General features: G+C 41.8%; 1 protein-coding gene and 1 long non-coding RNA gene across 2 annotated transcripts in view; one reads left to right on the top strand and one right to left on the bottom strand.

Moving 5' to 3' along the window:
* GHITM (growth hormone inducible transmembrane protein) overlaps positions 1–10,993 on the bottom strand; it is a 15,994-nt gene extending 5,001 nt beyond the window's left edge. Inside the window, exons 1-5 of the mRNA XM_023226102.2 lie at positions 10,833–10,993; positions 8,812–8,979; positions 6,759–6,858; positions 4,731–4,842; positions 3,817–3,958 (exon numbers count right to left, since the gene is read on the bottom strand). Of these exons, the coding sequence (XP_023081870.1) occupies positions 3,817–3,958; positions 4,731–4,842; positions 6,759–6,858; positions 8,812–8,940 (483 nt within the window). The 5' untranslated portion in view covers positions 8,941–8,979; positions 10,833–10,993. The remainder of the gene's footprint in view (positions 1–3,816; positions 3,959–4,730; positions 4,843–6,758; positions 6,859–8,811; positions 8,980–10,832) is intronic.
* Positions 10,643–26,132, top strand: LOC111551993. The gene is made up of 3 exons (XR_002734522.3): positions 10,643–10,948; positions 22,198–22,316; positions 25,728–26,132. It is a non-coding gene; the product is annotated as an uncharacterized LOC111551993 (long non-coding RNA).

Below are 26,132 nucleotides of genomic sequence, written 5' to 3'. Positions count from 1 at the left end.
ACTTTGGGAGGCGGAGATGGGTGGATCACAAGGTCGGGAGATCGAGACCACCCTGCTAACATGGTGAAACCCCGCTCTACTGAAAATACAAAAAAATTAGCCAGGCGCCTGTAATTCCAGCTACTCAGGAGGCTGAGGCAGGAGAATGGCGTGAACCCGGGAGGCGGAGCTTGCAGTGAGTGGAGATCGCACCAAAAATAAAAAATAAAAAATAAAGCTCTGGGTTTATTTCACAGTTTTGGCTAAGTTAGCATGAGTGCCCCCTACTGCCATATATGAGGTTTTGCAGATGGCTTCAAATGCATGACTTAATTAAGCTTGGACTGGCATCACATCTTTTAACAATTTTATTCTTGTTGGGCAGAGGTGAAACAAAAACCCGTTAGGGATCCCAAGATAAATAACTCTTAATTAAAAAATATATTTTTGTATAGCACAAACAGGATTTTCTTTAAAATCAGTCAAGCTTACAAATTAATTTTTTTAAAAAAGAAAGTATATATATAGCACATAGCTTTGAACTCCGTATCTGCTAAATTTTCAATAGAAAGTAGATATCACAGGCCGGGCGTGGTGGCTCAAGCCTGTAATCCCAGCACTTTGGGAGGCCGAGACGGACGGATCATGAGGTCAGGAGATCGAGACCATCTTGACTAACACAGTGAAACATCGTCTCTACTAAAAAATACAAAAAACTAGCCGGGCGAGGTGGCGGGCGCCTGTAGTCCCAGCTACTCGGGAGGCTGAGGCAGGAGAATGGTGTGAACCCAGGAGGCAGAGCTTGTAGTGAGCTGAGATCCGGCCACTGCACTCCAGCCTGGGCGACAGAGCAAGACTCCGTCTCAAAAAAAAAAAAAAAAAAAAAGAAAGTAGATATCACAGCACATGGAAAAGAAAAATGAGAATTAAGATTCTATACTTCTACCCTTCTAGGTTTATGGTTAATTTGGTCCTCATTCCTTTTCTTTGCCTATCTTAGATTTCCAGTGTTATAATATTTAAATATTCCTTGTGTATGAACAGAAATGTACTAATATGTAATGGAAAAAAGACAGTGCTAATCTTCAAGAAATTTAAATCAGAGACTGCAAACCTGTAGCCCTTGGAATCAGGCCACAGATGTTTTGTTTGGCAAACTATGTAAAAATAAAAAAATTTAAAAATAAAAAATAAAGAACATGGTGAATGGTTTTAGTTGAGAAGGCTACTCTAGATGTCAGTAACCTCTAGATGTCAACAATCTCCTGTGTGACACACCAGGCCTCCTCACTCACCTGTATTATCTGTCTCACCCATGAACATCAAATATTCAACCTCTAATATAAAGTACAGGTAAACAAAACAGTTGGTTTTGCCAAGAATGGGAAAATCTTAACACAAAAAAGCATACTGAGCTGGGTACGGTGGTATGTGTCTGTAGTGTCAGTTACTTGTGAAGCTGAGGTGAGAGGATCACTTGAGCTCAGGAATTCAAGCCAAGCCTAGGCAAACATAGAGACCTAGTCTCTATTTTTAAAAAACATTAAAGAGAAAAGAAAAGCGTATCAAGCTCCACTCCACCATTTTCTAATGAGAAATAATTACTACAAACTATTTCACACATCCTCTGTGGGCAGCACTTTTGGGATATTTACTGCAACTAAATTTTTTAAAGATCTTTTATGATCCAGTCTCACTCCACACTCTTCATTCCAACCACACTGAACTGGCAGGGCTGCCAACATGCCCCAAAGTTTCAGCCTCCTTAATTCAGTCCATCATGCCTAAGAATACTTCCTTCCATATCTGGTTGACTTACTGAAGTCTTGTCTCATCATCTCAAAAGCTTTTTCTAGTAGGTACCCTGGCTACCCAGGAGCAAGATCAGATACCTCTCCTCAGAAGCACTTGGGACAAACTTTGACATTATCTGCATGTCTATGTGTGTATTTTTATATATATGTCTGTCACACCCAAAAGGTTACATCTTCATCTCTGTACACTTGTCTTTGGCTTTCCCGAGTATTTTCTGTATTACTAACAGTGGAAGAGGGTTATCTTTTGCCCAGAAGGGACTGGGATATGGGCCAAACACAAAACTTCTTTGAAGCCTCATTTTACAGCCTAAAATTTTAGGTAAATATTGCCATGTTTATCACAAAAGTATTGTTTTAAATAATTTGCTTTTGATTAAAACTGACATCCCCAGTGAGAACATTATGTGCCTTTGCGAACCTCTGGGCTGGGAGATTCATGATATCTATGTGAAAAGCATCATCCTAAAAATACATAAATGTCCAAATAGCTATGCTACTGTTAATGGCTATCCTTTAGTAAAGTATAATACAGTGAAAATATTGTGGATTTTGGTCCCTATGTGGGGAATCAGTGTTACATGAACTCTTCTAACTCTCCTTCCCCTCCAGTCTTACACTCTGCTCTAGTTCAGGTTCTTATCATTCCTCATTTCAGATCTTACAAAGGCACAGCTGGTACAGCTGCTCCATGTCTCTTCCACATTGGTTCTAAAAACTCAAATATAAATCACGCTTTTGTTGTTCCAGTATCTCCAGTGGCCTCCGATTGCTTAGGTTCTCTCCTCAGCTTGACAATCATATCCTTTCTAAGCATATCTTCTTCAACATCCAGACCTCAAACACTTATATTTCCCTCTAATGGGACTGCATGTCACCTCTAAAATTAGGTTTTCCTACCTCCTCTTCGCTTAAACTGGTAAAATTGGACTGCCCTTGTCTACTTAAAAATTTTTTTAATTTTTAAAACTTTGTATTTATTTAAAAATTACCAACAGTGTCTCACTACGTTGCCCAAGTTGGTCTCAAATTCCTGGGCTCAAGCAATCTTTCCGCCTCAGCCTCCCAGAATGCTGGGATTACAGGTGTGAGCCACTACACTTGGCCCTCTTGTCTACTCTAAAATAAATGAAACATGTTAGCCTTCAACAACCCTGATTAAATAAACGTCTCCTTCATGGACCTTGCCTAACTGTTCAAGACAGAAACTCTCAACTGACTTTGCACTTTCTTACTGCATATCTGTGCCACTTATTCCAGTTCATCTCTTCTACCAAATAGCAGAATAGGGCACACATACTCAAATTCTCGTATCTAGCAAAATAACAAGAGCTCTAGAGAAACTCATTAAATATAAAAATCTTCTATAAGGTCAAGAATCTTAGGAATAGTAGCAGCAGCACTATTCTACCCTTAACTTCATAAAATGGCTACGTTTTTGTAACAGGCATTTCTGTCTGACTTCTAAGATGATTTTGCATTTGCTTTATTTTTTTAGTAAACTGCTACAAATTAGAGGCTGTTTGATATCTGCTGCTAGACAAGAACATTGTCCTTGTAAGTCTGATTTCTAACTCCTCCGGTATTATTCGAATACATGTTTAATAAAGAATAATAGCTGACCTACCCAGAATTAACTTCCTACTTTATCTCAGCTGCACTAATACAGGTTGAGTATCCCTCATCAGAAATGCCTGGGACCAGAAGTGTTTCAGACTTCAGATTTCAGACTATTTATCATTATACTTCATTGTTGTTAGGGTTCAGGATCCCTAATTCAAAAACCCAAAATGTGAAATGCTACAATTTTCTTTGAGCATCATGTTGGCAATACAAATGTTTTGGATTTTGGAGCATTTCTGGATTTTAAATTAGGGATGCTCAACCTGTAATTCATACATTATTTGAACAAAAACTTGTTCAATACAGTATTCTTTCCATTTAATACCCCCTTCCCACCAATATATTTTATCTCATCTTTTGATCTTCAGATGAAAAAGGAAAACAAAAACATCTGACTTACCACCAAAGAGCCTCTCATCATGAAGTTCATGAGAACAGGCGTTCTGCTTATTGCTATGGCAGACAAAGCTGTTAAACCAATACTCCCTGCTAAGTACATATAGGTGGAATGAATTCTATCCTTCACATACTGAGGCCAAATACTGTAAGAAACATGACATGATTAATTTATAAAATTACAGATTTGATTTCTGGTTGAGTCATATACTAGGTGGGCGACCTCGCAATAAATCATTTTCTACTTTAAATGTTATTCACTTCATTTATCATGGAAATAATTATGATAATTATGCATACCTGGGAATTACTGTAAGGATTAAACGAGATAAAACATACAAGCACATATAAAAAACAACGTATTTTTGGCTGGGCGCAGTGGCTCACACCTGTAATCCCGGCACTTTGGGAGGCCGAGGTGGGTGGATCACTGGAGGTCAGGAGATCGAGACCAGCCTGGCCAACATGGTGAAACCCCATTTCTAAAGACACAAAAAATAGCTGGGCGTGGTGGCGGGCACCTGTTGTAGTCCCAGCTACTCAGGAGCCTGAGGCAGGAGAATTGCCTGAACCTGGGAGGCGGAGGCTACAGTGAGCTGAGATTGCACCACTGCACTCCAGCCTGGGTAACAGAGCGAGACTCCCTCTCAAAGGAAAAAAAAAAAGAAAGAAAAAAAAAAAAAAAACCAAACAACAACGTATTTTCTCCTTAAAGACATATAACCTCGCTAAAAGATTTTTATTTAGATTTGAATAAATAAATGTCAAAGAAGCAAGAAGAGATTATTTATGTGTATACACAAAGACTGGACACAAAACATTCCAAAGTGACTAAAGATAGGAATGAAAATAAAACTGGAATTTTTGTTTTAAGGTTGGAGTTGTTTAGGAACAATTTACTTAAAACAATTTACTTACACAGCCTTTTCAATAGCTCCAATCTCATTAGACAGTCCCAACCCATAGTAGCACAATGCTCCAAGACCAACAGCAGCCCCTCCAGCAACAAACCATCTTCCCATCTGATCAACTGCAGAACACAGAAGGAAATGCAGGTTAGTACTGGCACATCTGGACAAAGCCTTTAAAATATTTATGAAGGGAATCAAATAATGTATCATATTTGATAACAGCCATAATCAGTGCATATGGGGCACAGAAACTGCCCTAATGTTAGGTAACCAGTAAAAAAAAAAAAAACACTCCTGAAACAAACGTATAAAAATCAGTACCAAAAAGAAAGAATCAGACTTGGTGAATCTTCAACCTCACTCCAACAATATTTGAGGGGGCAGTATGTCTGTAGATGTGGAGCTACTTCTGTGACACACACTATTTTACTAGTAAGAGGCTGAAGTATATTCACATGACATTCATGGAAAGTAAAAAATGAGAAGGAAATGTTAACAGTCATACCACACTGCCTGGTATTAACACAAATGATGCTTTACGTGGAAATCAAGAAAAAACAGAAAGAAAATATAATCAGTGTTTATGCAGCACAATCAAGTGAGAGGAGGCTCCTGTTTTAGGGTACTGACAGACAACTAACTTATCAACTCTAACTCAACAGAGGTATTCATAAAGTGCATCTTATTCTTTTAGTCTAATTCGTTTACTAAGAATATTACCAGGCTGTCACTACATAATTTGCATGATTTGGTCTCTACGGTCAAATCAGAAAGAAATGACCTGAAGGATACTGATTAGGGCTCTCTCCCATTGTAAAGACATTTTGTAAGATTATTAAGGAGCAGTGGTATTCTTTTAATAGCTTTAGGATGATTAACAATCTAGTTTATGAACTTGCGAAGCTGATATCCAAACTGAACCAAACTGGCAATACGTTAAAGTACTGCCTCCTGAGGCCCTATGTGAGCAGTCAAAGGACTCTTCTTGGACAGCTAGGCTTTTACTAACATCTATGTGTTGGCGATTTATTCTTAATCTGAAACATACACAAATATTATATGCTTGAATGAGGATTCTACGCACTTAAAATGAACTTTCTCAAGAGACTATACCTTTTGGACTATGGCATATTAATAATCCTTTTCTTTAAAAAAAGGAGGCCGGGCGCGGTGGCTCAAGCCTGTAATCCCAGCACTTTGGGAGGCCGAGACGGGTGGATCACGAGGTCAGGAGATCGAGACCATCCTGGCTAACACAGTGAAACCCCGTCTCTACTAAAAATACAAAAAACTAGCCGGGCGAGGTGGCGGGCGCCTGTAGTCCCAGCTACTCTGGAGGCTGAGGCAGGAGAATGGCGTGAACCTGGGAGGTGGAGCTTGCAGTGAGCTGAGATCCGGCCACTGTACTCCAGCCCAGGGGACAGAGCAAGATTCCGTCTCAAAAAAATAAAATAAAATAAAAATAAAAATAAAAAAAGGGAAAGTAAGGCCGGGTGCGGTGGCTCAAGCCTGTAATCCCAGCACTTTGGGAGGCTGAGACAGGTGGATCACGAGGTCAGGAGATTGAGACCATCCTGGCTAACACGGTGAAACCCCGTCTCTACTAAAAAAAAAAAAATACAAAAAACTAGCCGGGCGAGGTGGCGGGCACCTGTAGTCCCAGCTACTCGGGAGGCTGAGGCAGGAGAATAGTGTGAACCCGGGAGGCGGAGCTTGCAGTGAGCTGAGATGAGGCCACTGCACTCCAGCCTGGGCGACAGGGCGAGACTCCGTCTCAAAAAAAATAACAATAAAAATAAAAAAATAAAAAAAGGGAAAGTAAAATTTCCACTGGAATAAGTATGACTGATAACCACTAAATCCAGTGCAAAGTACCAAACTTTGCTGGGTTGTCAGATCTCAGAATAATGATGTGGTCTTCCCAGAAAACGCACAAATACACACACAAATACACATATGTTTTTAGGAAGTTGTTCATGGACCTCTTAAAACACATCCATAGATTCTAGGTTAAAAACTAAAGACAGCCACCTACTTTTAAATATTTTTTCCATCGATGGTTCAAATGCTGCCTCTTTGAGTTCTTGACCAGTTCTCCCACGCCGGATCCCAATTCTTGTTTTGGTGGCATATTCCTGACACACATGCAAACAAAGACATGGACCACCCACATGAAAACAGATGTCAATAAAATAAAATGCAAGATCTCTTTACATTAGAAAACTCTAGTTAAAGAAAGTTGGTACTTTCTATATACGTCACTTCACTATGAAAATTTATTAGCCAACTTAAAAAACTAAATGTAAAAATAAATAAGTAAATGTATACCTTTCCTGTGCTCCACCTTCGGTAGTAATTCATTATATTCTTCTTAGTTTCAATTTCAGAAAAACTGTTTCTTTTACAAGCTATAGATTTAAATACCTAGAATTATGATATTTTAAATCCTAACCAAATATCAAGATGAGAATCTATTAGCATTTTTAAGAAATGCATTCTATAAGCATTATTAGCCATATTTCGTCATCTGGGATATGTATTCAAGAAAGGCATCTTTCCTTAACACAAAGCCAAGAGGAGGGAAGACTACCACCTCCATGTTGGCTCTTTTTCAACAGTGGAACAGTTAATTTAAAAGAGAAAAAGTCTCCTTCTAGCTTCTGTATATTGTCCTCATTACCTCACACTTTAAGCCTTATAATTTGAATGCTAGAAGATAAATCTATTATAAAGATGGGTTTCTTTCTAAAGTGGGGGGAAAAAAGAAAGATCAGACTGTTACTGTGTCTATATAGAAAGAAGTAGACAGAAGAGACTCCATTTTGTTCTGTATTTGAGATGCTGTTAATCTGTGACCCTACCCCCAACCTTGTCCTTGCAAGAGACATGTGCTGTGGTGACTCAAGGTTTAATGGATTTTGGGTTTTGCAGGATGTGCCTTCTTAAACAAGTGCCTGAAGGCAGTTTGCTGGTTAAAAGTCATCACCACTCTCTTAATCTCAAGTACCCAGGGACAGGCACACTGCCAAAGGTCACAGGGACCTCTGCCTAGGAAAGCTAAGTATTGTCCAGGGTTTCTCCCCATGTGATAGTCTGAATTATGGCCTCGTGGGAAAGACCTGATCGTCCCCCAGCCTGACACCCATGAAGGGTCTGTGCTGAGGAGGACTAGTACAAGAGGAAAGAAGACCTTTTGGCGGTTGTTGGCAGTTGATAGAGAAAAGCATCTGTCTCCTGCCCGTCCCTGGGCAATGGAACATCTCGGTGTAAAACCGGATTGTGTGTTCTGTTTCCTGAGATAGGAGAAAACCGCCTTAGGGCGAAAGGTGGGACTTGCTGCTCAATGCTGCTAAAAGGTTTATGGAGATGTTTACATATGCATATCAAGGCACAGCATTTTCCTTTAAACTTATTCATGTCACAGAGATCTTTATTCATATGTCTTACTGCTGATTTTCTCCCTACAATGATCCTATTATCCTGCCACTCCCTTATCTTTAAGATGGTAAAGATAATTATCAATAAATACTAGGGAACTCAGAGACCATGCCAGCGCGGGTCCCCTGGGCCCATTTTTTCTTTCTCTATACTTTGTCTCTGTGTCTCATTTCTTTTCTCAAATCTCTTGTTCCACCTAACGAGAAACACCCACAGGTGTGGAGGGGTAGGCCACCCCTTCATCTAACCTGACAGATACTAACCATCTCTAAATAAGAGATAATTTAATAATTTATTAATAAGCTGTTGGCCAACTGGTAATATCCCTGGGTTCTTAAACTTCTGACTATGTGCTCCCGGATCTCCGTTACACCACGTAACTCTCAATCCCTCACAATGTACTCTAAATTTTCTAAATGAGAAACTCCAGAAGCTGTAAGCAAAGGCAAAGTTACAGAAACTCATTTTCTTTTTCATATGGGATAAAGAGGGACCAGAATGATACAAACTAATGGGGAGAAAGAGCTGACGGGATATTATCAGGGCTAATTGACGTATAACACACTAAAGGCAGAGCAGCCACACTCTGCCAAAAAGAAAGGGCACAAATGGAAAAAGAAGCAATATAAAAACATTCAGATTATCTTTACCCTGCTGGGTGTTAACAGCCATTGATTCTTTGTGATGGAGTTCTTCACAACAGGGGAGGCCTTGGTGAAAGCTGGGTGGAAAACCCTAGAAGGTAGTGTCCGGAGACACACAAGCCTTGCAGCCAACATGGTGGTGGTGCACCAGGTCTACCAAGCAGATCTGAAATGCTAGTAAAAAAAAGGCAAAAACAACAAAAAGAACATAAACAAAACAATCCACTAACCAATTAAGAGAAGGACATACAGAGTCAGAGTCAAGAAGGAACAAACTATTTTTTAGTAGAAAAGGAAATAAAGCCAACTTTTTAATTTTCAGCGATGAATTCTTTGCCCAATCATCCCTTGGTAATGCAAGAAACCCATCCCAGAGAACACAGCTGAGGATGGAGGAACAAATTAGGTTTAAGTCCCAGTTTGACCAATAACAAAATAGATGATTGCAAAAATTATGTGTAACACAGAATGGCTGTTAACTGGATGTGTTACACCCGGGTCTATGATGGTTTTTACAAATGTAGTTTTGGCTTAAGATTCATACCAGCATCCAGTGGGAAAATTTAAAAGAATCTCCATAACTTTTGGTCAGAGAAATAGTGTCATCTAAAGAGACCTGAATAGCTCTTCTGCATTACAAAGCTAAAAGATATTAAAAGAAGCCAACTATATGAATTTCAGCTAATCATATCAAAGAATACTTTCCTTCATCATAAGATATAAAATTATTCTAAGTTAACCTATTCAATATATCCTACTATAATGCGTAAAGGACATTTAGTCTTTCAAAGTAAAATCGGTTACCAACCAGGTTTCCCTTACATTAGACTCCCTCAATGGTGTCTTCAAAAGAAAAACGTGCTAAAAACTGGATTATCTTAGCTCCAGGGCACATCATACTAGATGGGTGGTCAACCAGAAGTCAGCGGATCGTGTCTCTGTAATGCTACAGTGAGGTGACTATGATAGATCAGAATGAAATGACAAGTGTAAACCAACTGGGGCTACCAGCCCATCTCTGCCAATGATTCGTATTGAATTTTAGGCAAGTGATATCCTTCTGAGTCCATTTCCCCATCTGTAACATAACGATTCCCAGTGTTCAGACTACAGCGTTGACCCCTGGACTACCTGCTTGAAAGTGACCTGGATGCATCTTAAAATGTAGGCTCCTGCGTCTTTCTTTGCTCCTAATGATTCTAGCTCTAGGAATAGGACCAAGAATATGTGTTTTAACGAACATTCCGAAAGCTAAGAACTATTCGCTTTAAGATACCCGAGCGTCCTCCGAGCTCTGCAACTTAACTGAAAGGTCTTAATACTCGGCACCTGGCCTTTGGGAAAACATTCAGCGCTTTTGGAACTTTCCTGCCATTACATCATCTCAACCTATGGCTGTCCTGTATCTTTCTCAGTACTCAACCCACTGGATGGGGCCGAAGAGGTTCAGCTCAGAGTGACCTCCATGTGGCCTAACAGCCCAGAGTGGGAATCCCACTTCTGACACGTTAGAAGTGACTTTGTGAGGGTTGTGGATCTCTAAGACTCAGATGTCGTTGCTACAAAATGGGGAAAATACTACCGACCCTAATCCAAGGGCTTATGCCTCCGTGAGCATTGGATGAGTTTGGGTACCTGGTCCCCGAGAAAGTTCACCTAGCCCACTAGATACGGATGAGAACCTGGCAGCAAACCTCCACGTCAACTCACAACACCTCTGTCCGCGCCCCAGGTGCCGCTACCAGCGCAGCGGCTGTACGGCCTGGCCGCAAGAATGACTCAGCACCTTGTTGCCCTGGGACAGAAGCACAGCTACAACAGCCCTTGCGCGCCTGAGCAGGACCTTGTGGCCGCCGCCCTCTCCACTGGGTCACCCACAGGGCTGCGACCCCAACGCGCAGGCCGGCCCTGACGCACCCAGCAGCACCGCTGCTACCAGCACTTCCCTCCGCACCCAGCGGTCCCGTGAGGGCGGCTGTCAGGAGCAGCGGGGATCCTGGGCGCCCGCCAGCCAGCCGGAGCATTACCTCGGTCCCCGGTCACCTTCGCCGCGTAGTTTCCCTTCCGGGCCTCCAGCACACTCCTTACGGTCTGAAAGCGCACAGTTCCGCCAGCGCACCGCATGACGCAACATCGAGAGGAGGTAAATAGTACGAGTAGCCAATCACTGGCAGGCCTCTGTCGGAAACGCAGGCACAGTGGGGGAGGAGGGGTTCCGGTTACGGAGGCGGGGTTCCAAATTGGTGGGGCGGGGCCAGTTGAGGATTGTTGCGGGGAACGTCATAATCAGCGTCCATTTTGCGTGTGGGCATGGGAGTCGTCTAGGCCATCTTTGTTCTGGGCAGCGGATGTCTCTTTTGCTTTTGTTTTAGCCTTTTCACTCGCCGCAGATGTAAGAATTATGTAAAAATTGAAAGAAAGTAATGTTAGAGTTAAAAATTATTCCGTTTATTCCGTTCCTTTCTGTTTGAAGGACTTTTTGTCCCTTAATTTATTGTGAGATAAATATCGTTGCAAATGTGACTGCTTCTGAGCGGAGTCATGCGGTTTCTGGGGTCTCACGCAAAAGGTTAGATGGTGAAATCCAGAAAAGATTTTTTTCTAGATGGTTTTTTCATTGCTTTTTGACTTTCCCGTGTACACTTTCAAGTTTCACCCTAAACCTGTGTAATGGGCCTGATGACAGCCACCTGTGCCTGGCACCCAGGGTTGCTCTGAGGACTAAGATGTTTCCATTGCGTGTAATTTGATAGGTGAAGAGCTAGTTGTGGAATAAGCAAGGGAGTTACTTTCTTTTTCACTCTCTATTTTTTTTTCTTGATTTTATTTATTTTTATTTATTTTTTTAAATTATACTTTAAGTTCTAGGGTACATATGCACAAGGTGCAGGTTTGTTACATATGTATACATGTGCCATGTTGGTGTGCTGCACTCATTAACTTGTCATTTACATTAGGTATATCTCCTAATGCTATCCCTCCCCCCTCCCCTGTCCCCACAATAGGCCCCTGTGTGTGATGTTCCCCTTTCTGTGTCCAAGTGATCTCGTTGTTCAATTCCCACCTGTGAGTGAGAACATGCAGTGTTTGGTTTTCTGTTCTTGCCATAGTTTGCTGAGAATGATGGTTTCCAGTTGCATCCATGTCCCTGCAAAGGCACAAACTCATCCTTTTTTATGGCTGCATGGTATTCCATGGTGTATATGTGCCACATTTTCTTAATCCAGTCTGTCACTGATGGACATTTGGATTGATTCTAAGTCTTTGCTATTGTGAATAGTGCTGCAATAAACATACATGTGCATGTGTCTTTATGGCAGCATGATTTATAATCCTTTGGGTATATACCCAGTAATGGGATGGCTGGGTCAAATGGTATTTTGACTGCTAGATTCTCGAGGAATCACCACACTGTTTTCCACAATGGTTGAACTAGTTTACAGTCCCACCAACAGTGTAAAGGTGTTCCTATTTCTCCACATCCTCTCCAGCATGTGTTGTTTCCTGACTTTTTAATGATTGCCATTCTAACTGGTGTGAGATGGTATCTCATTGTGGTTTTGATTTGTATTTCTCTAATGACGAGTGATGAGCATTTTTTTCATGTGTCTGTTGGCTGTATGCATATCTTCTTTTGGGAAGTGTCTGTTCATATCCTTTGCCCACTTTTTGATAGGGTTGTTTTTTTTTTCTTGTAAATTTGTTTGAGTTCTTTGTAGGTTCTGGATATTAGCCCTTTGTCAGATGAGTGGATTGCAAAAATTTTCTCCCATTCTGTAGGTTGCCTGTTCACTCTGATGGTAGTTTCTTTTGCTATGCAGAAACTCTTTAGTTTAATTAGATCCCATTTGTCAATTTTTGCTTTTGGTGCCGTTGCTTTTGGTATTTTAGACATGAAGTCCTTGCCCATGCCTATATCCTGAATGGTATTACCTAGGTTTTCTTCTAAGGTTTTTATGGTTTTAAGTCTAACATTTAAGTCTCTAATCCATCTTGAATTAATTTTCGTATAAGGAGTAAGGAAAGGATCCAGTTTCAGCTTTCTACTTATGGCTAGCCAATTTTCCCAGCACAATTCATTAAATAGGGAATCCTTTCCCCATTTCTTGTTTTTGCCAGGTTTGTCAAAGATCAGATGGCTGTAGATGTGTGGTATCATTTCTGAGGGCTCTGTTCTGTTCCATTGGTCTATATCTGTGTTTTGGTACCAGTACCATGCTGTTTTGGTTACTGTAGCCTTGTAGTATAGTTTGAAGTCAGGTAGTGTGATGCCTCCAGCTTTGTTCTTTTGGCTTAGGATTGTCTTGGCAATGCGGGCTCTTTTTTGGTTCCATATGAACTTTAGAGCAGTTTTTTCCAATTCTATGAAGAAAGTCATTGGTAGCTTAATGCGGATGGCCTTGAATCTATAAATTACCTTGGGCAGTATGGCCATTTTTATGATATTGATTCTTCCTATCCATGAGCATGGTACGTTCTTCCATTTGTTTGTTTCTTCTTTTATTTCACTGAGCAGTGGTTTGTAGTTCTCCTTGAAGAGGTCCTTTACATCCCTTGTAAGTTGGATTCCTAGGTATTTTATTCTCTTTGAAGCTATTGTGAATGGGAGTTCATTCATTCTCTATTTCAACAAATATTTACTGAATGCTCATCTTTGTACCAAGCTGTGTTCTAGAAATATATACAAATGAATCAGCCAGGCATGGTGGCCCAAGCCTGTAATCCCAGTACTTTGGGAGGCTGCAGCGGGTGGATCATGTGAGGTTAGGAGTTCAAGGCCAGCCTGGCCAAACCCTAGCTCTACTAAAAATACAAAGTTTGCCGGGCATGATGGGCTCCTGTAATCTCAGTTACTTGGGAGGCTGAGGCAGGAGAATCACTTGAACCTGGGAGGCAGAGGTTGCAGTTAGCCCAGATTCTGCCACAGCACTCCAACCTGGGGATAGAGGGAGACTGTCTCAAAAAATCAAAATCAAAAACCAAAAAACAACAAATGAATCAAACACGTGTGTGCAACCACCATTTTAACAAAATAAAGTCCTTGCTCTGTGGCTTTACTTTCTGGTAGAGACAGAACACAGAAAAAATATAATGTTGTGATAATACCGTGAAGAAAGAGCAGGTTAAAACCATGAAAGGGTGATAAGGTGATTAACAGCATGCAAAATTCATGAACCTTTATCTCTTAAGCAGTAGTTAATTGTGATTTATGATTTCTAATCATGTAAACCTTGACAAATATAAAGACTTGCCTTCTATGTGGATAATAAAAGATTCTGGCAGCAACACAATTCTTATCTCTTTGCGCTGAAAATGGCAGGAAAACACTAGAGAAATCTCACTTATGAAACTGAACAGATTAAGCATGACCAATTTCATTTTTTTTTTTTTTTATCTATGCCCAATTTCATTAGCTAGCAAATAGATTTTCTGTTTGGCTCCTTCAGTGGTAGTCTTTTGTTCTAGAACTTTTGTTATCAGCAGAGAGAAAGGATTTATAACATAGTACCGGAATAAAAATCTTGAAGTCAATGACTCAAGATTTCTTCAAGATTCCTATTAAAGCTTATTTTCTCCATATTAGAATAAAAATGTCTGATTTCATATTTTCCTTTCTCAAGTAAAGGGCTTATATTTTTGTTTCCACAGGGGTCAAATATTTTGAAGCAGGGGAGGAATCTGGTCACATCGTTGGGAAATATATGCTCTTGTGGCAGTGTAGGAAGGGAGAGGTTCCATGGACCAGGACAATAATGAGGAATTTATTGTAGTTGTTCAACCAAAAGGCGATAAAGGCTGGAATTAAGCCAGTAGAAAGACACAGAGGGGATTATGACGGAGATATATTGCTGAAGTGGAGTTTGCAGGATTGAGTGATTGATCAAATATAGCTGATAAGAATGAGGGAGACTCCCTGAGTAATCCTTCTGAATTGGGTGGATAATTATATCATTAATTTAGCAATAGGATACAGGGAGAGATACAAGTGAGGGGAAGTAGATACATAAAACTTAGTTTGAAGTGTTAAATTGTTAGGTTCTCTGCTTCTAAGGTCTTAGAGCATAGGAGAGAGAAAAGGACAAGCCAGGAATGGTGGCATATGCATGTAGTCCGAGTTACTGGAGAGGTAACCCAGGAGCTTAAGGCCAGCCTGGGCAACATAGGGTGATGCTGTCTTTAAAAATAAATAAGTCAATAAAAAGGAAAAGACATGATTCGTAAATCCCAATACCATATATATGTCATGGTTTTTATTACAGGCTGCTGATGAGTTCCGTATTCTCCACTTGCTGGCTAAGTGAGATGTGCTGCGTTATAGTGGAGAAAACTCAGAGCCAAGGACAAAAGATAAAATAGTTTATTTACTTTCAGTTAAAATAAATGCTGTCACCTTGCCCTACTACGCTTTCCCATCAGAAGATGTGGTGTGAGTGAAACAGAGTTGGAAAGGGAGTTTGCTGGGGCTTTAACCTCTGCCCTCCCTGATGGAGTCTCCCAACAAAGGGAAGGTGCTTCTTCCTGGAAGGTGGCAGATGTTTCTGAATGTAGGGATCAACTGGCACCTGCTTCTCATGTGGTTGCTAAGTGGCAGACAACAGAGCAGGTAGGAAAGGGACAAGATCTTCCTGGTCTTGGCCTTGTTTTCCCTTGGCATCCCCAAGGCCTAGATAAGCACAAGAATGTGATTGTGAGCAAGCACCTACTTGTCTGCACCCTTCGAGATGCTGCTCAGTAGTGAGGCGACACTAGAAGTATGCATGGGTGAGATGCCCAGATGGGCACTAACAGACCATTTAGTGTACGACATGGCAGAGCCATTTGACTCTGCTTGGGTGAGAGATCAAACCGTGCCAACTTCAAAAGTTATATCCTGCCAGCCACAGAAAGACAATGAAGCCATGGGGACTACTCCCTCTAGATTCTGCTGGACAGCAGCTACATGACAATGCAACGACCAAGAGGTAGAGTGGAAGGACAGAGAACCTACACTTTTCCCCTCCTGTTTAATGTAAATGTTTCTAATCCAGCTGGGGCCCAGGATAGGAGAAAGGACTTTGAACTGCAATGTGACTGATGGTGATAAATCCTGAAACTGACAGATAAATTGTCAGACTGTTCTGAGCTTGCTGAATGGAATAAATAGGCTGTCTGCTCTAAACTGACTGGGGCCTTGAAAGTGACATCGGGCTGGGCGCGGTGGCTCAAGCCTGTAATCCCAGCACTTTGGGAGGCCAAGACGGGTGGATCACGAGGTCAGCAGATCGAGACCATCCTGGCTAACACGGTGAAACCCCGTCTCTACTAAAAATACAAAAAACTAGCCGGGTGAGGTGGCGGGCGCCTGTAGTCCCAGCTACTCCGGAGGCTGAGGCAGGAGAATGGTGTAAAGCCGGGAGGCAGAGCTTGCAGTGAGCTGAGATCAGGCCACTGCACTCCAGCCTGGGCGACAGAGCCAGACTCCGTCTCAAAAAAAAAAAAAAAAAAGAAAGTGACATTGATGGCAGTTTAAAGAAAAATGTAGCTCAATTTTGCCTTCACCTAACTGACAATTTTCCAATATATACCCCTCACATATGTGCAACTAAATGCTGTAAGTGGGCTAAAGGACAAAGTCATTAGTGGGGTAGTATCTGTGGAGGGACAGACATTGGCAGAAAATTGAGAATAGTGTCATGCTTTCTGGTCAGGTTTCCAAGAGGAAACCAACACTCAGAAATCATAGTAGCTTTTGTTAAGAAAAATGTATTAGACTGTTCTTGCACTGCTATAAAGAAATACCTGAGGCTGAATATTTTACAAGAAAAGAGGTTTAATTGGCTCATGGTTCTGCAGCCTATACAGGAAGCATAGTGGCATCTGCTTCTGGGGAGGCCTTAGGAAGCTTCCAATCATGGCAGAAGGCAAAGAGGGGCAGTTACGTCACATGGCAAAGGGAGGAACAAGAGAGAGAGAGTTGGTGGGGGGGGCCACACACTTTTAAATGACCAGATCTCCTGAGAACTCACTACTTCAAGGACAGCACCAAGGGGATAGTGCTAAACCATTCATGAGAAATTCACTCCCATGATCCAGTCACTTCTTTCCAGGTCCCTCCTCCAATAACGGGGATTATAGTTCAACATCAGATTTGGGTGGGGACAAATATACAAACTATATCAAAAACATAGCAAGGTAAATGGTGGATCTGGGCCTAGAACATGCGATGGAGACAAAAACTGGTACTTGAAGGATTAAATAAAAATCTGTCTTTTTAATATATAATGCATGGATATACAGACAGCACATGTGCCAGTATAGCTGCAACATTAAGATGTCAGAGGGGAGAGAATCAGGCAAAAATATCTGAAATTAATTCTTAGGGAAGCAATCATAAAAGGCTGAGGAGCATTGGCCTAGAATATAGGACTTCTGTAATTCACTCTGATGTCAGGTTAATCAGAAAAAATTTTGATGTCACCCTCTATGATTCTGTCAGTGAGTTGTTATTTGAGGTGATTTTGTGATCCTGAAGGAAATGAAAATATTTCATCCCAAAATGTATTTTCTTGACATTGTTCAAGATGACTATTCAGAAAGGCTGGAAATAAAATAATAGCTAAAAAGCTATCTTTTGTGGGAGAGATTAGCATTTGTAGAAAAAGTCTGTATTGATAAAGTCCTTCATTCTCTGAAAGTCTTCCCTTGTCTGATCTAGGAAAGACTGAGAGTCTAGCACCTTAAAGGTCTGAGAGAAACATTTACTGTCTTTCTCTCTGAAGGCTAGTACCTGTGAAGTTACATCTGCATAACAGGATCGCTGTTGCTAGCCAACCCTCCTCTTCTCTCTCTCCCATAACCTGTCTTGCCACTCTAACCTGACTTATCACCATAATCTATTTTTGGCCATACTCTGAGCCCCCATTCTTTCTGTCACCTGGAGATGATGTATAATCTTTTGTACCCCATTGTGGGGTTGCTATTATCACTCTGTGATTTCCCCATGCATGTTAATAGACTTGTATGTCTTTTTTCTTTATTACTCTGCCTTTTGTTATCTTATTTTTCCGGAAAACTTCAGAGGGTGAAGGAGGAATCTTCCTTCGGGCCCTACAACCTCTTGATAAATATTCCATAACTATATCCTTTGAGCTTCAGTATCATCTCCCCTCCCCTCCCCTTCCCTTCCCTCCCCTCCCCTTCCCTTCCCTCCCCTCCCTTCCCCTCCCCTTCCATTTCGAGATGGAGTTTCACTGTTGTTGCCTAGGCTAGAGTGCAATGGCGTGATCTAGGCTCACCGCAACCTCTGCCTCTTGGGTTCAAGCAATTCTCCTGCCTCGGCCTTCTGAGTAGGGAGGGTTACAGGCATGCACCACCACGCCCAGCTAATTTTTGTATTTTTAGTAGAGACGAGGTTTCTCCATGTTTATCAGGGTGGTCTCGAACTTCTGAACTCCAGGTGATCCGCCCACCTTGGCCTCCCAAAGTGCTGGAATTTCAGGCATGAGTCACCATGCTTGGCCCCAGTATCGTATTTCTAACTACATTAGGACATCTCTATTTAACATATCTGAGGACATCTCTATCTAGCATATTTGAAACCAAATTATAGCCCAGAATCTGAAATGGATTAGAAAGTATTTATTACTGGGAAATATCTCAAACTCAAAGGGTAGGAAGTACAGTTGGATACCATAAAGACTCAAGTCAAGAACTGGAAAGTCAGGAAACACAATCCCTGTATCAGCTTTGATTTAATCAGATAATTTGGACTATTAATATTATGGAATAAGGAATACACGAGAGAAATAAAACCTTGTGTAATTGTAGCAGGATCTGAGGAAGTAAAGATCCAAAATGCATCCAGAGAAAAGTCACTGACACGGCTTGGTGCTATCAAGGTCTACAGGAAGGTAAGCTGGATGTGGAGCAAGAACAGGCAAGGATGACTTGGAAACCACTAGTACCTCTGAGTCTTTCCCTTATAGCCCTTGATCAATGATGATCAATGGTGAGCATCATCTATTCAGCCTTCCTTCTGCCTCCTAAATTTTATCAAGTTTCTCTTGCAGCCAACCCTAACTGTGAACCGTGTAGGGAGGGATTTTTTTCTTTATGGATCCTGTTTTGTATCTTTTTTTTTTTTTTTTTTAGATGGAGTCTCACTCTGTCACCAGGCTGGAGTGCAATGGCACAATCTCGGCTCCCTGCAACTTCTGCCTCCTGGATTCAAGTGATTCTCCTGCCTCAGCCTCCTGAGTAGCTGAGACTACAGGTGTGTGCCACCACACCCAGCTCATTTTTGTATTTTTGGTAGAGATGGGGTTTCACCGTGTTGGCCAGGATGGTCTTGAACTGACCTTGTGATCCACCTGCCTTGGCCCTCCAGAGTGCTGGGATTACAGGTGTGAGCCACAGCACCCGGCCCTGTTTTGTATCTTTTTTGCTGTATAAACTATACCCATGCCTATAATGGCTTCTGAGTCTTGTGAGGCCTTCTAGTGAATCTTCAAATCTGGAGTCCATCTTGAAAATCACCAATACAGTAAGACATCACATCAACCTGATTATTGAGAGAGTCCTCTAGTAGGCATATACATGGTACTTAAATATGTAAGTTCTGAGGCAGTTCTTATAAGTCCATTTTATACCTCTCTCCCAGGTCACCTAATGTCAATCTTCTGTTTTTCAAATTCTTACCAGTTGGCCAATCTTTTAGCCACAGTCCAAGAGTCAGTGTAGACCAGTATTTTAGTCCCTATCTCCTTTAGTGCAAATTGAACTTTCAAATGGTCTTTTCTCCTAAGCTTTACCCATTGGGAAGACTTATTTTCATCACTGTCTTTCAAGGCTGTCCCTGGGTTAGGGCTGTAATATAGTAACATGCAGATCAACTATAGGTTAGGCCCATGCTTATGCTCTTAGGTTAACTGGTCATAGAAAAAGGTCCACGAAATCATAGATTTTGGTTGAGAAAAAGGTGGCAAAGCAACAACAAAAGGTACCATGAGAGTCTCAGGCATTTCCCCAAGCAGTTATTTGTGTCCTCAAAACCTGCTTGAGCCTGTTCCTGTAAATACTATCTCCATTAACAAAGGAATAATGTTGAGAATGTTTAATCTTATTGATTTGGAGGATCAGGCAACACTCAGTTTATGATCCTGGGTCCTGAAGTCACTTGGTATTCCTTGGCCATGTTCTCATGACTTCTGCTGCCTTACCAAACAGGTGCCACCTTTTTGCCTTGGCAACTAGATGCCACAATTATCTCCCAATTAATTTATCTGGACCTACACTTCCTGCCTCATCACTGCCAGTAACAATTTGGGTAATTATGATGGCACCACATGTCTGCAAAAGAGGTGATCTGTCCTCTAATCAAATGTGTGAGCAATTTTAGAATCCTGTTTTGAGGGTTTGTCTCCTGGGTACCACCTATTTTATTAGCATCTGGTAGGAAACAGATGGTACATCAAAAAGATACAATTGAAGGATGTCTAACAAAGTCACTATTGACAAATATGTATGCTGGCATAACAGAAACAACAAGGGATAGTAAAGCACCTTGGAATTAGCAGCAGTGGGAAGCCATTACCACGTTGGTCCTAGAGGAACAACGGGTGGGAATAGCTAGTGGATCCTGGCAAGGATTGGAGGTATAGGAGAAGGATCACCAAAGAGGTGCCATAACCACCATTCAGCCGTGGCATGGCAGGATGGGAACCAGAGCAATAAATAGCCCAACCTCTCACCCTCTAATTTCCTCCCAATAACACCCAATGGTGTTAGAACCCAATTCTAATACAGAAGGAGCTAGGACAATACAGTTGCCAGGGGTCAGCCTCCCAGGGCCCAGGGTAGGGTGAAGAAGTAGATCTCAAGTTTCTCATCTGTTGTGGACTGAATTGTGTCCCCCTGAAAACTCATATATTGAAACCTTAACCCCCGATGTGACTGAATTTGGAGATGGAGTCTCCATGGATAGAATTAAGGTTAAAGGAGATCATAAGGATGGGGTTGATCCAATAGAACTGGTGTCCTTATCAGAAGATGAAGAGAAACCAGAGATCTCTCTCTGTCGAGAAACCAGAGATCTCTGTCTCTGCCATGTGAAGACACAATGAGAAGAAGTTGGCCTTCTATAAGACAGGAAAAGACCTTTCACCAGGAATCAACCTGGCTGGCACCTTGATCTTGGCCTTCTAGCTTCCAGAACTGTGAGACAAATAAATGTATATTGCCTAAATCACCCAGTCTGTGGTATTTTGTTACAGCAGCCTGAGCAGACTAATGCATCATCTATAAGATGCATCATTTATAAGATGAAGACTGTAACATGTGTCTCCTGAGATTCCTATGATAATTATATGAAGTAACATGGATTAGATTTCTAAATACAGTAGATGCATGAGAATCACTAATATTTATTGCTTTTATTATTGGTATTCAGAGTTTTTTCTTTCTTTTTTTTTTTTTTTTTTTGAGACGGAGTCTCGCTCTGTCACCTGGGCTGGAGTGCAGTGGCCGGATATCGGCTCACTGCAAGCTCCGCCTCCTGGGTTCACGCCATTCTCCTGCCTCAGCCTCCCGAGTAGCTGGGACTACAGGCGCCCGCCACCTCGCCTGGCTAGTTTTTTGTATATTTTTTTAGTAGAGACGGGGTTTCACCAGGTTAGCCAGGATGGTCTCGATCTCCTGACCTTGTGATCTGCCTGTCTCAGCCTCCCAAAGTGCTGGGATTACAGGCTTGAGCCACCGCGCCTGGCCAGTATTCAGAGTTAAACCAGAGTCTCATTTCATGATTTTTACTTACGCCCTCTTTGTTTTTTCTTTTTATGAATTCAATTATCTTTCTTGAGGTGACTAAAATAGATCTTTATACATTATAGATACTATGTGATCTGGAATACCTTCTTATATTCTATTTGTAATCTGCTTTTGTTAATGTCTCACTTTTCCCACCCTCTGTATCATATTGGATTAGTGTCTCATTTTAGCAGTTTATAGTGTCTTCCTTACTGGTTTATAGCAGATGGTTCTGAACTCATTACTCTGTAAATATAGATTATATATTTATTTTTGGAGTGAACTACTTTGTATCAGTCCCTGTTGAAGTTCACCTGCCATGTTTGAAAATATTCTTGTCAAATAGTAGCCCCAACACTATTTCCATTTTTATCTTCTGTGTTTTACATCTTGCCTTGCTTGTCTTTTTAGTATATAAATGTGTATGGGTAGAAAGCACTCATTTTATATTACCTTATATGTCAGTTTTAAGCATCAAGCACACTGATAATTTCAAAAAAATGAAAATCTTTTTAGTTAAAAAATTTCATATTTTAGCACGAGACTTCTTTAGATTTACTGGAATGGTGGGTGTGCTTGTAATGAAGCACTGTCATCTGGACATTTCAGTTCTGTGCCACATGATCAGAGATGCACAAGTGTGGGAACTGCATGGATTCTTCTTCTCCAGAAGATAGTACCTCCAGAAGAAACATGGCCTGGCTGAAATCATTTCAGACTCCAGAACTGTAAGATAATACCTTTATATTGTTTTAAGTCAATAAGTGTGTCATAATTTGTCACAACAGCAATACAGCAGGTATTACTATAGAATCATCGATAAGGAGAGGGATGGTAATAGGGATGGCATGAGTGGTAGATGACATAACTAAGGAAGCAATGACTGACCCCTGCACTGAAACGTTACTGGGGTTGCAGAAGGAGGAAGGAATTTTACAGTTGAGTCCCAGGGGTCATGGTGAAAGACTTGGGAAAGGTGGAAAATTAATCAGATTAGGGTAGTCATAGAACTATGGTAATAGAGAACCTGGGGAGTTTGGGTTTCTGGTTGTATCTGGATAAACAAGGGAGAGAGGTAAGAGCCCAGAGGGTCTTTTAGCTCCAAGTACTATAGTTTCATTTATAGTAGTTCCTGTTTATCTGTGGATTCACTTTCTAAGGTTACAGTTACCTAAGGTCAACCACAGTCTAAAAATATTACATGGAAAATTACAGAAATCAACACTTTATACTTTTATTTTTCTTTTTAAGAGATGGGGTGTTGCTACTTGTTCAGGCTGGAGTGCAAGGGTATTCACAGGTGTGATCATAGCACACTACAGCCTCAAACTGTTGGCCTCAAGTCATCTTCCCACCTCAGCCTCTCAAGTAGCTGGGACTACAGGTGCATGGCACTGCATTTGGCAACAATTCATAAGTTTCAAACTGGGTACATTTTGGGTAGCATGATGAAATCTCAAGCTGTCTTACTCTGGTCTTGCCTGAGACATGAACCTTCCAGTGTATTCATGCCGTAAATGCCTCCCATCCATTAGTCACTTAGTAACTGTCTAGGTTATCAGATTGACTGTCACAGTATCTCAGTGTTTGTGTTCAAGTAACCCTTATTTTACCTTATAATGGCCCCAAAGCACAAGAGTAGTGAAGCTGGCATATTGTTACAATTGATCTATTTTATTAATAGTTATTGTTGTTAATCTCTTACTGTCTCTAATTTATGAAAAGTTTATCATAGATATGTATGTATAGGTAAAAGCATACTGTATACAGGGTTTGGTACTATCCACAGTTTCAGGCATCCATTGAGGGTCTTGGAACATGTCCCCATGAGGATCAGGGGTGTCTAGCAGATTTACTCAACACATATTTATTAAACACTTACTCTGAGGAGGCTCTGATATGGATATGAGTGGTTTAGTGGCCAAAGGGTAAGCAAGTGCATCCTCCTGGGAACCCCGGAAATTAGAGTTGCTCCAAGCTGCTTGTTTCTGTTCTGGAGGCAAAGCAGTGTGATAGGGTGTGTGGGTAGAGGGGGAATGAGAAGGAATGGATGTTGATGGGAATTATGTCTTACTTGGAAGTGGTAGCTTGGGATTTCCAGTTTTCTCTGGTAGTTTGATGGGCAAGAGAAAAGACAAGCAACCTAAAATGGGAGAAGAATCAGACTGGTGTCAGATTTCTTATCCACAGCACAGGATGCTAAAAGTCAGTGGAGCAATGCCTTCAAAACTTTCAAGGAATAGAATTGAGAACGTAGAATTATGTAACAAGTAAGAATACAAGTACGCATGCCAGTCTTTGGCCTCTGTGGCATAATATGAAATACACCTATTTGAGGCCGGGCACGGTGGCTCAAGCCTGTAATCCCAGCACTTTGGGAGGCCGAGATGGGCAGATCACAAGGTCAGGAGATCGAGACCATCCTGGCTAACACTGTGAAACCCCGTCTCTACTAAAAAAAAAAATACAAAAAACTAGCCGGGCGAGGTGGCGGGCGCCTGTAGTCCCAGCTGCTCTGGGCGCCTGTAGTCCCAGCTGCTCCGGAGGCTCAGGAGAATGGCGTAAACCCGGGAGGCGGAGGTTGCAGTGAGCTGAGATCCAGCCACTGCACTCCAGCCCGGGTGACAGAGTGAGACTCCGTCTCAACAAAAAAAAAAAAAAAAAAAGAAAAAAAGAAATACACCTATTTGGTCTTTGTCCCACATTCCTGTCATAGAGCTCCTAAAACACCTGGAATTTCCTGAATAATAGGAGTATCTTTTGTTACTCTTAGTGGGCCCCTGTGATGACTCCTCAGTTTATGCTAATGAGATTAGTTAGGATAGGGCCAGTCGCTGGAAAGACCAAGTGATAAGAGGACTAGAGAGTTAGAGCTTTCAACTCTACCTACCAGTCTCTGGAAAGGACAGAGATGCAGGTGGGAGTGGGGGAGGGTGGAGATCAAGCTTTATGAAAACTCTTGAGCAAGACTCAGTGGGCTTCCTTATTGTGGAACACATGGAGGTTGCTGAACACTGGAGGTGCTGGTGAGGGAGGATACACACCCATGGAGGATGTGAGAGCTTTGCCCCACCACACCTCACACTATGTATCTCTTCATCTGGCTTTTCATCTGCATTCCTTATAGTATCCTTTATAACAGACCAGTAAATGTAACTTATGTTGGATATGAGTTCTAAATTTCTTTTCAAAGAATGTGTCAGTATGTTCAGTTCTTTGTCTTCTACCTTTAAACTTAACTTCTTCATAAAGCAACCTTTTCCAATTACCTGCTCCACTCTGACTCCTTTCTTTTCTTTTTTTTTTTTCTTTTTTTTTGAGACGGAGTCTCACTCTGTCGCCCAGGCTGGAGTGCAGTGGCCGGATCTCAGCTCACTGCAAGCTCCGCCTCCCGGGTTTACGCCATTCTCCTGCCTCAACCTCCCGAGTATCTGGGACTACAGGCGCCCGCCACCTCGCCCAGCTAGTTTTTTGTATTTTTTAGTAGAGACGGGGTTTCACCATGTTAGCCAGGATGGTCTCGATCTCCTGACCTCGTGATCCGCCCATCTCGGCCTCCCAAAGTGCTGGGATTACAGGCTTGAGCCACCGCGCCCCGCCCACTCTGACTCCTTTCAATCACCTGCTCCACCCTGACTCATTCCAATTACTTACTCCACCCTGACTTATTCCAATTACCTACTCCACCCTGACTCATTCCGATTACTTACTCCACCCCAACTCATTCTGATTACCTGCTCTGTCATAACCATATTTCCCGCCAAACCACTCACCCTCTCACTCTCTTTAAATTAGCCAGTCAGAATTAGTTTAGCCTGTGTGGTCTAACCCTAGCCAGTAGGGGAATGGCATAGTAGCAGGGGCCACATGCATCAGGGATAAGAACCCCTTCCCCTCGCTTGTCCAAGTGTGCCCTTGCCATTGCTCCCTCTGTAAAGGCACACCCTTCTATAGAAGTACCTTGCCTTCCTGATAATTGAAAGAAAATTTTATATTCGAGTGCTATTTATTTTGCAGCACTGAAACTTTATATATATATAACAATTTGGGGGCTTGCCCATGATTACATTCCCCTCTGGGGAAGGTCTCTGGTTCTCTCTCGTGAGGAGGTGTGCCCTGCCCCCTTGTGGTGTCCTCAGGGGTGAGAAATCAAGGCCTACCCAGTGCGAGGAATAACCTCACATGAAAAAAAGAAAACTGGCTAGCGACCTAGCTTAAAGGATCCTCACATACTGTGGCGACGACTCTGTGCACCGACCAAGGAAGGAGAAGCCATGGGAACTGGTAAAGTATTTCCTTGGTCTGGACCAAGGTAAGAAAGCCGCGGGGTGGGTGGAGGCATGGAGCAGGGTGAAGTACTCCTTGGTTGGGGTGGCTTAGAGGTTAAAAAGATGCAAGACATCCCCATTGTGGGGAATTGAACCTCGCACGAACCTCCAGTAGTAGAAAAGGCAAGAAATTTCCAGTGGGGAAATTAAGCCTCACCCCAAAAGGCAAAAAATTTCCAGTGGGAGAAATTGAGCCTCACCCCAAAAGGCAAGAGA

The sequence above is a fragment of the Piliocolobus tephrosceles genome, chromosome 9, assembly GCF_002776525.5.
Source record: "Piliocolobus tephrosceles isolate RC106 chromosome 9, ASM277652v3, whole genome shotgun sequence".
Taxonomy (NCBI): Eukaryota; Metazoa; Chordata; class Mammalia; order Primates; family Cercopithecidae; genus Piliocolobus; species Piliocolobus tephrosceles.
Note: the sequence above shows the minus strand (reverse complement) of the source record. Positions and strands in the feature narration are given on the sequence as shown.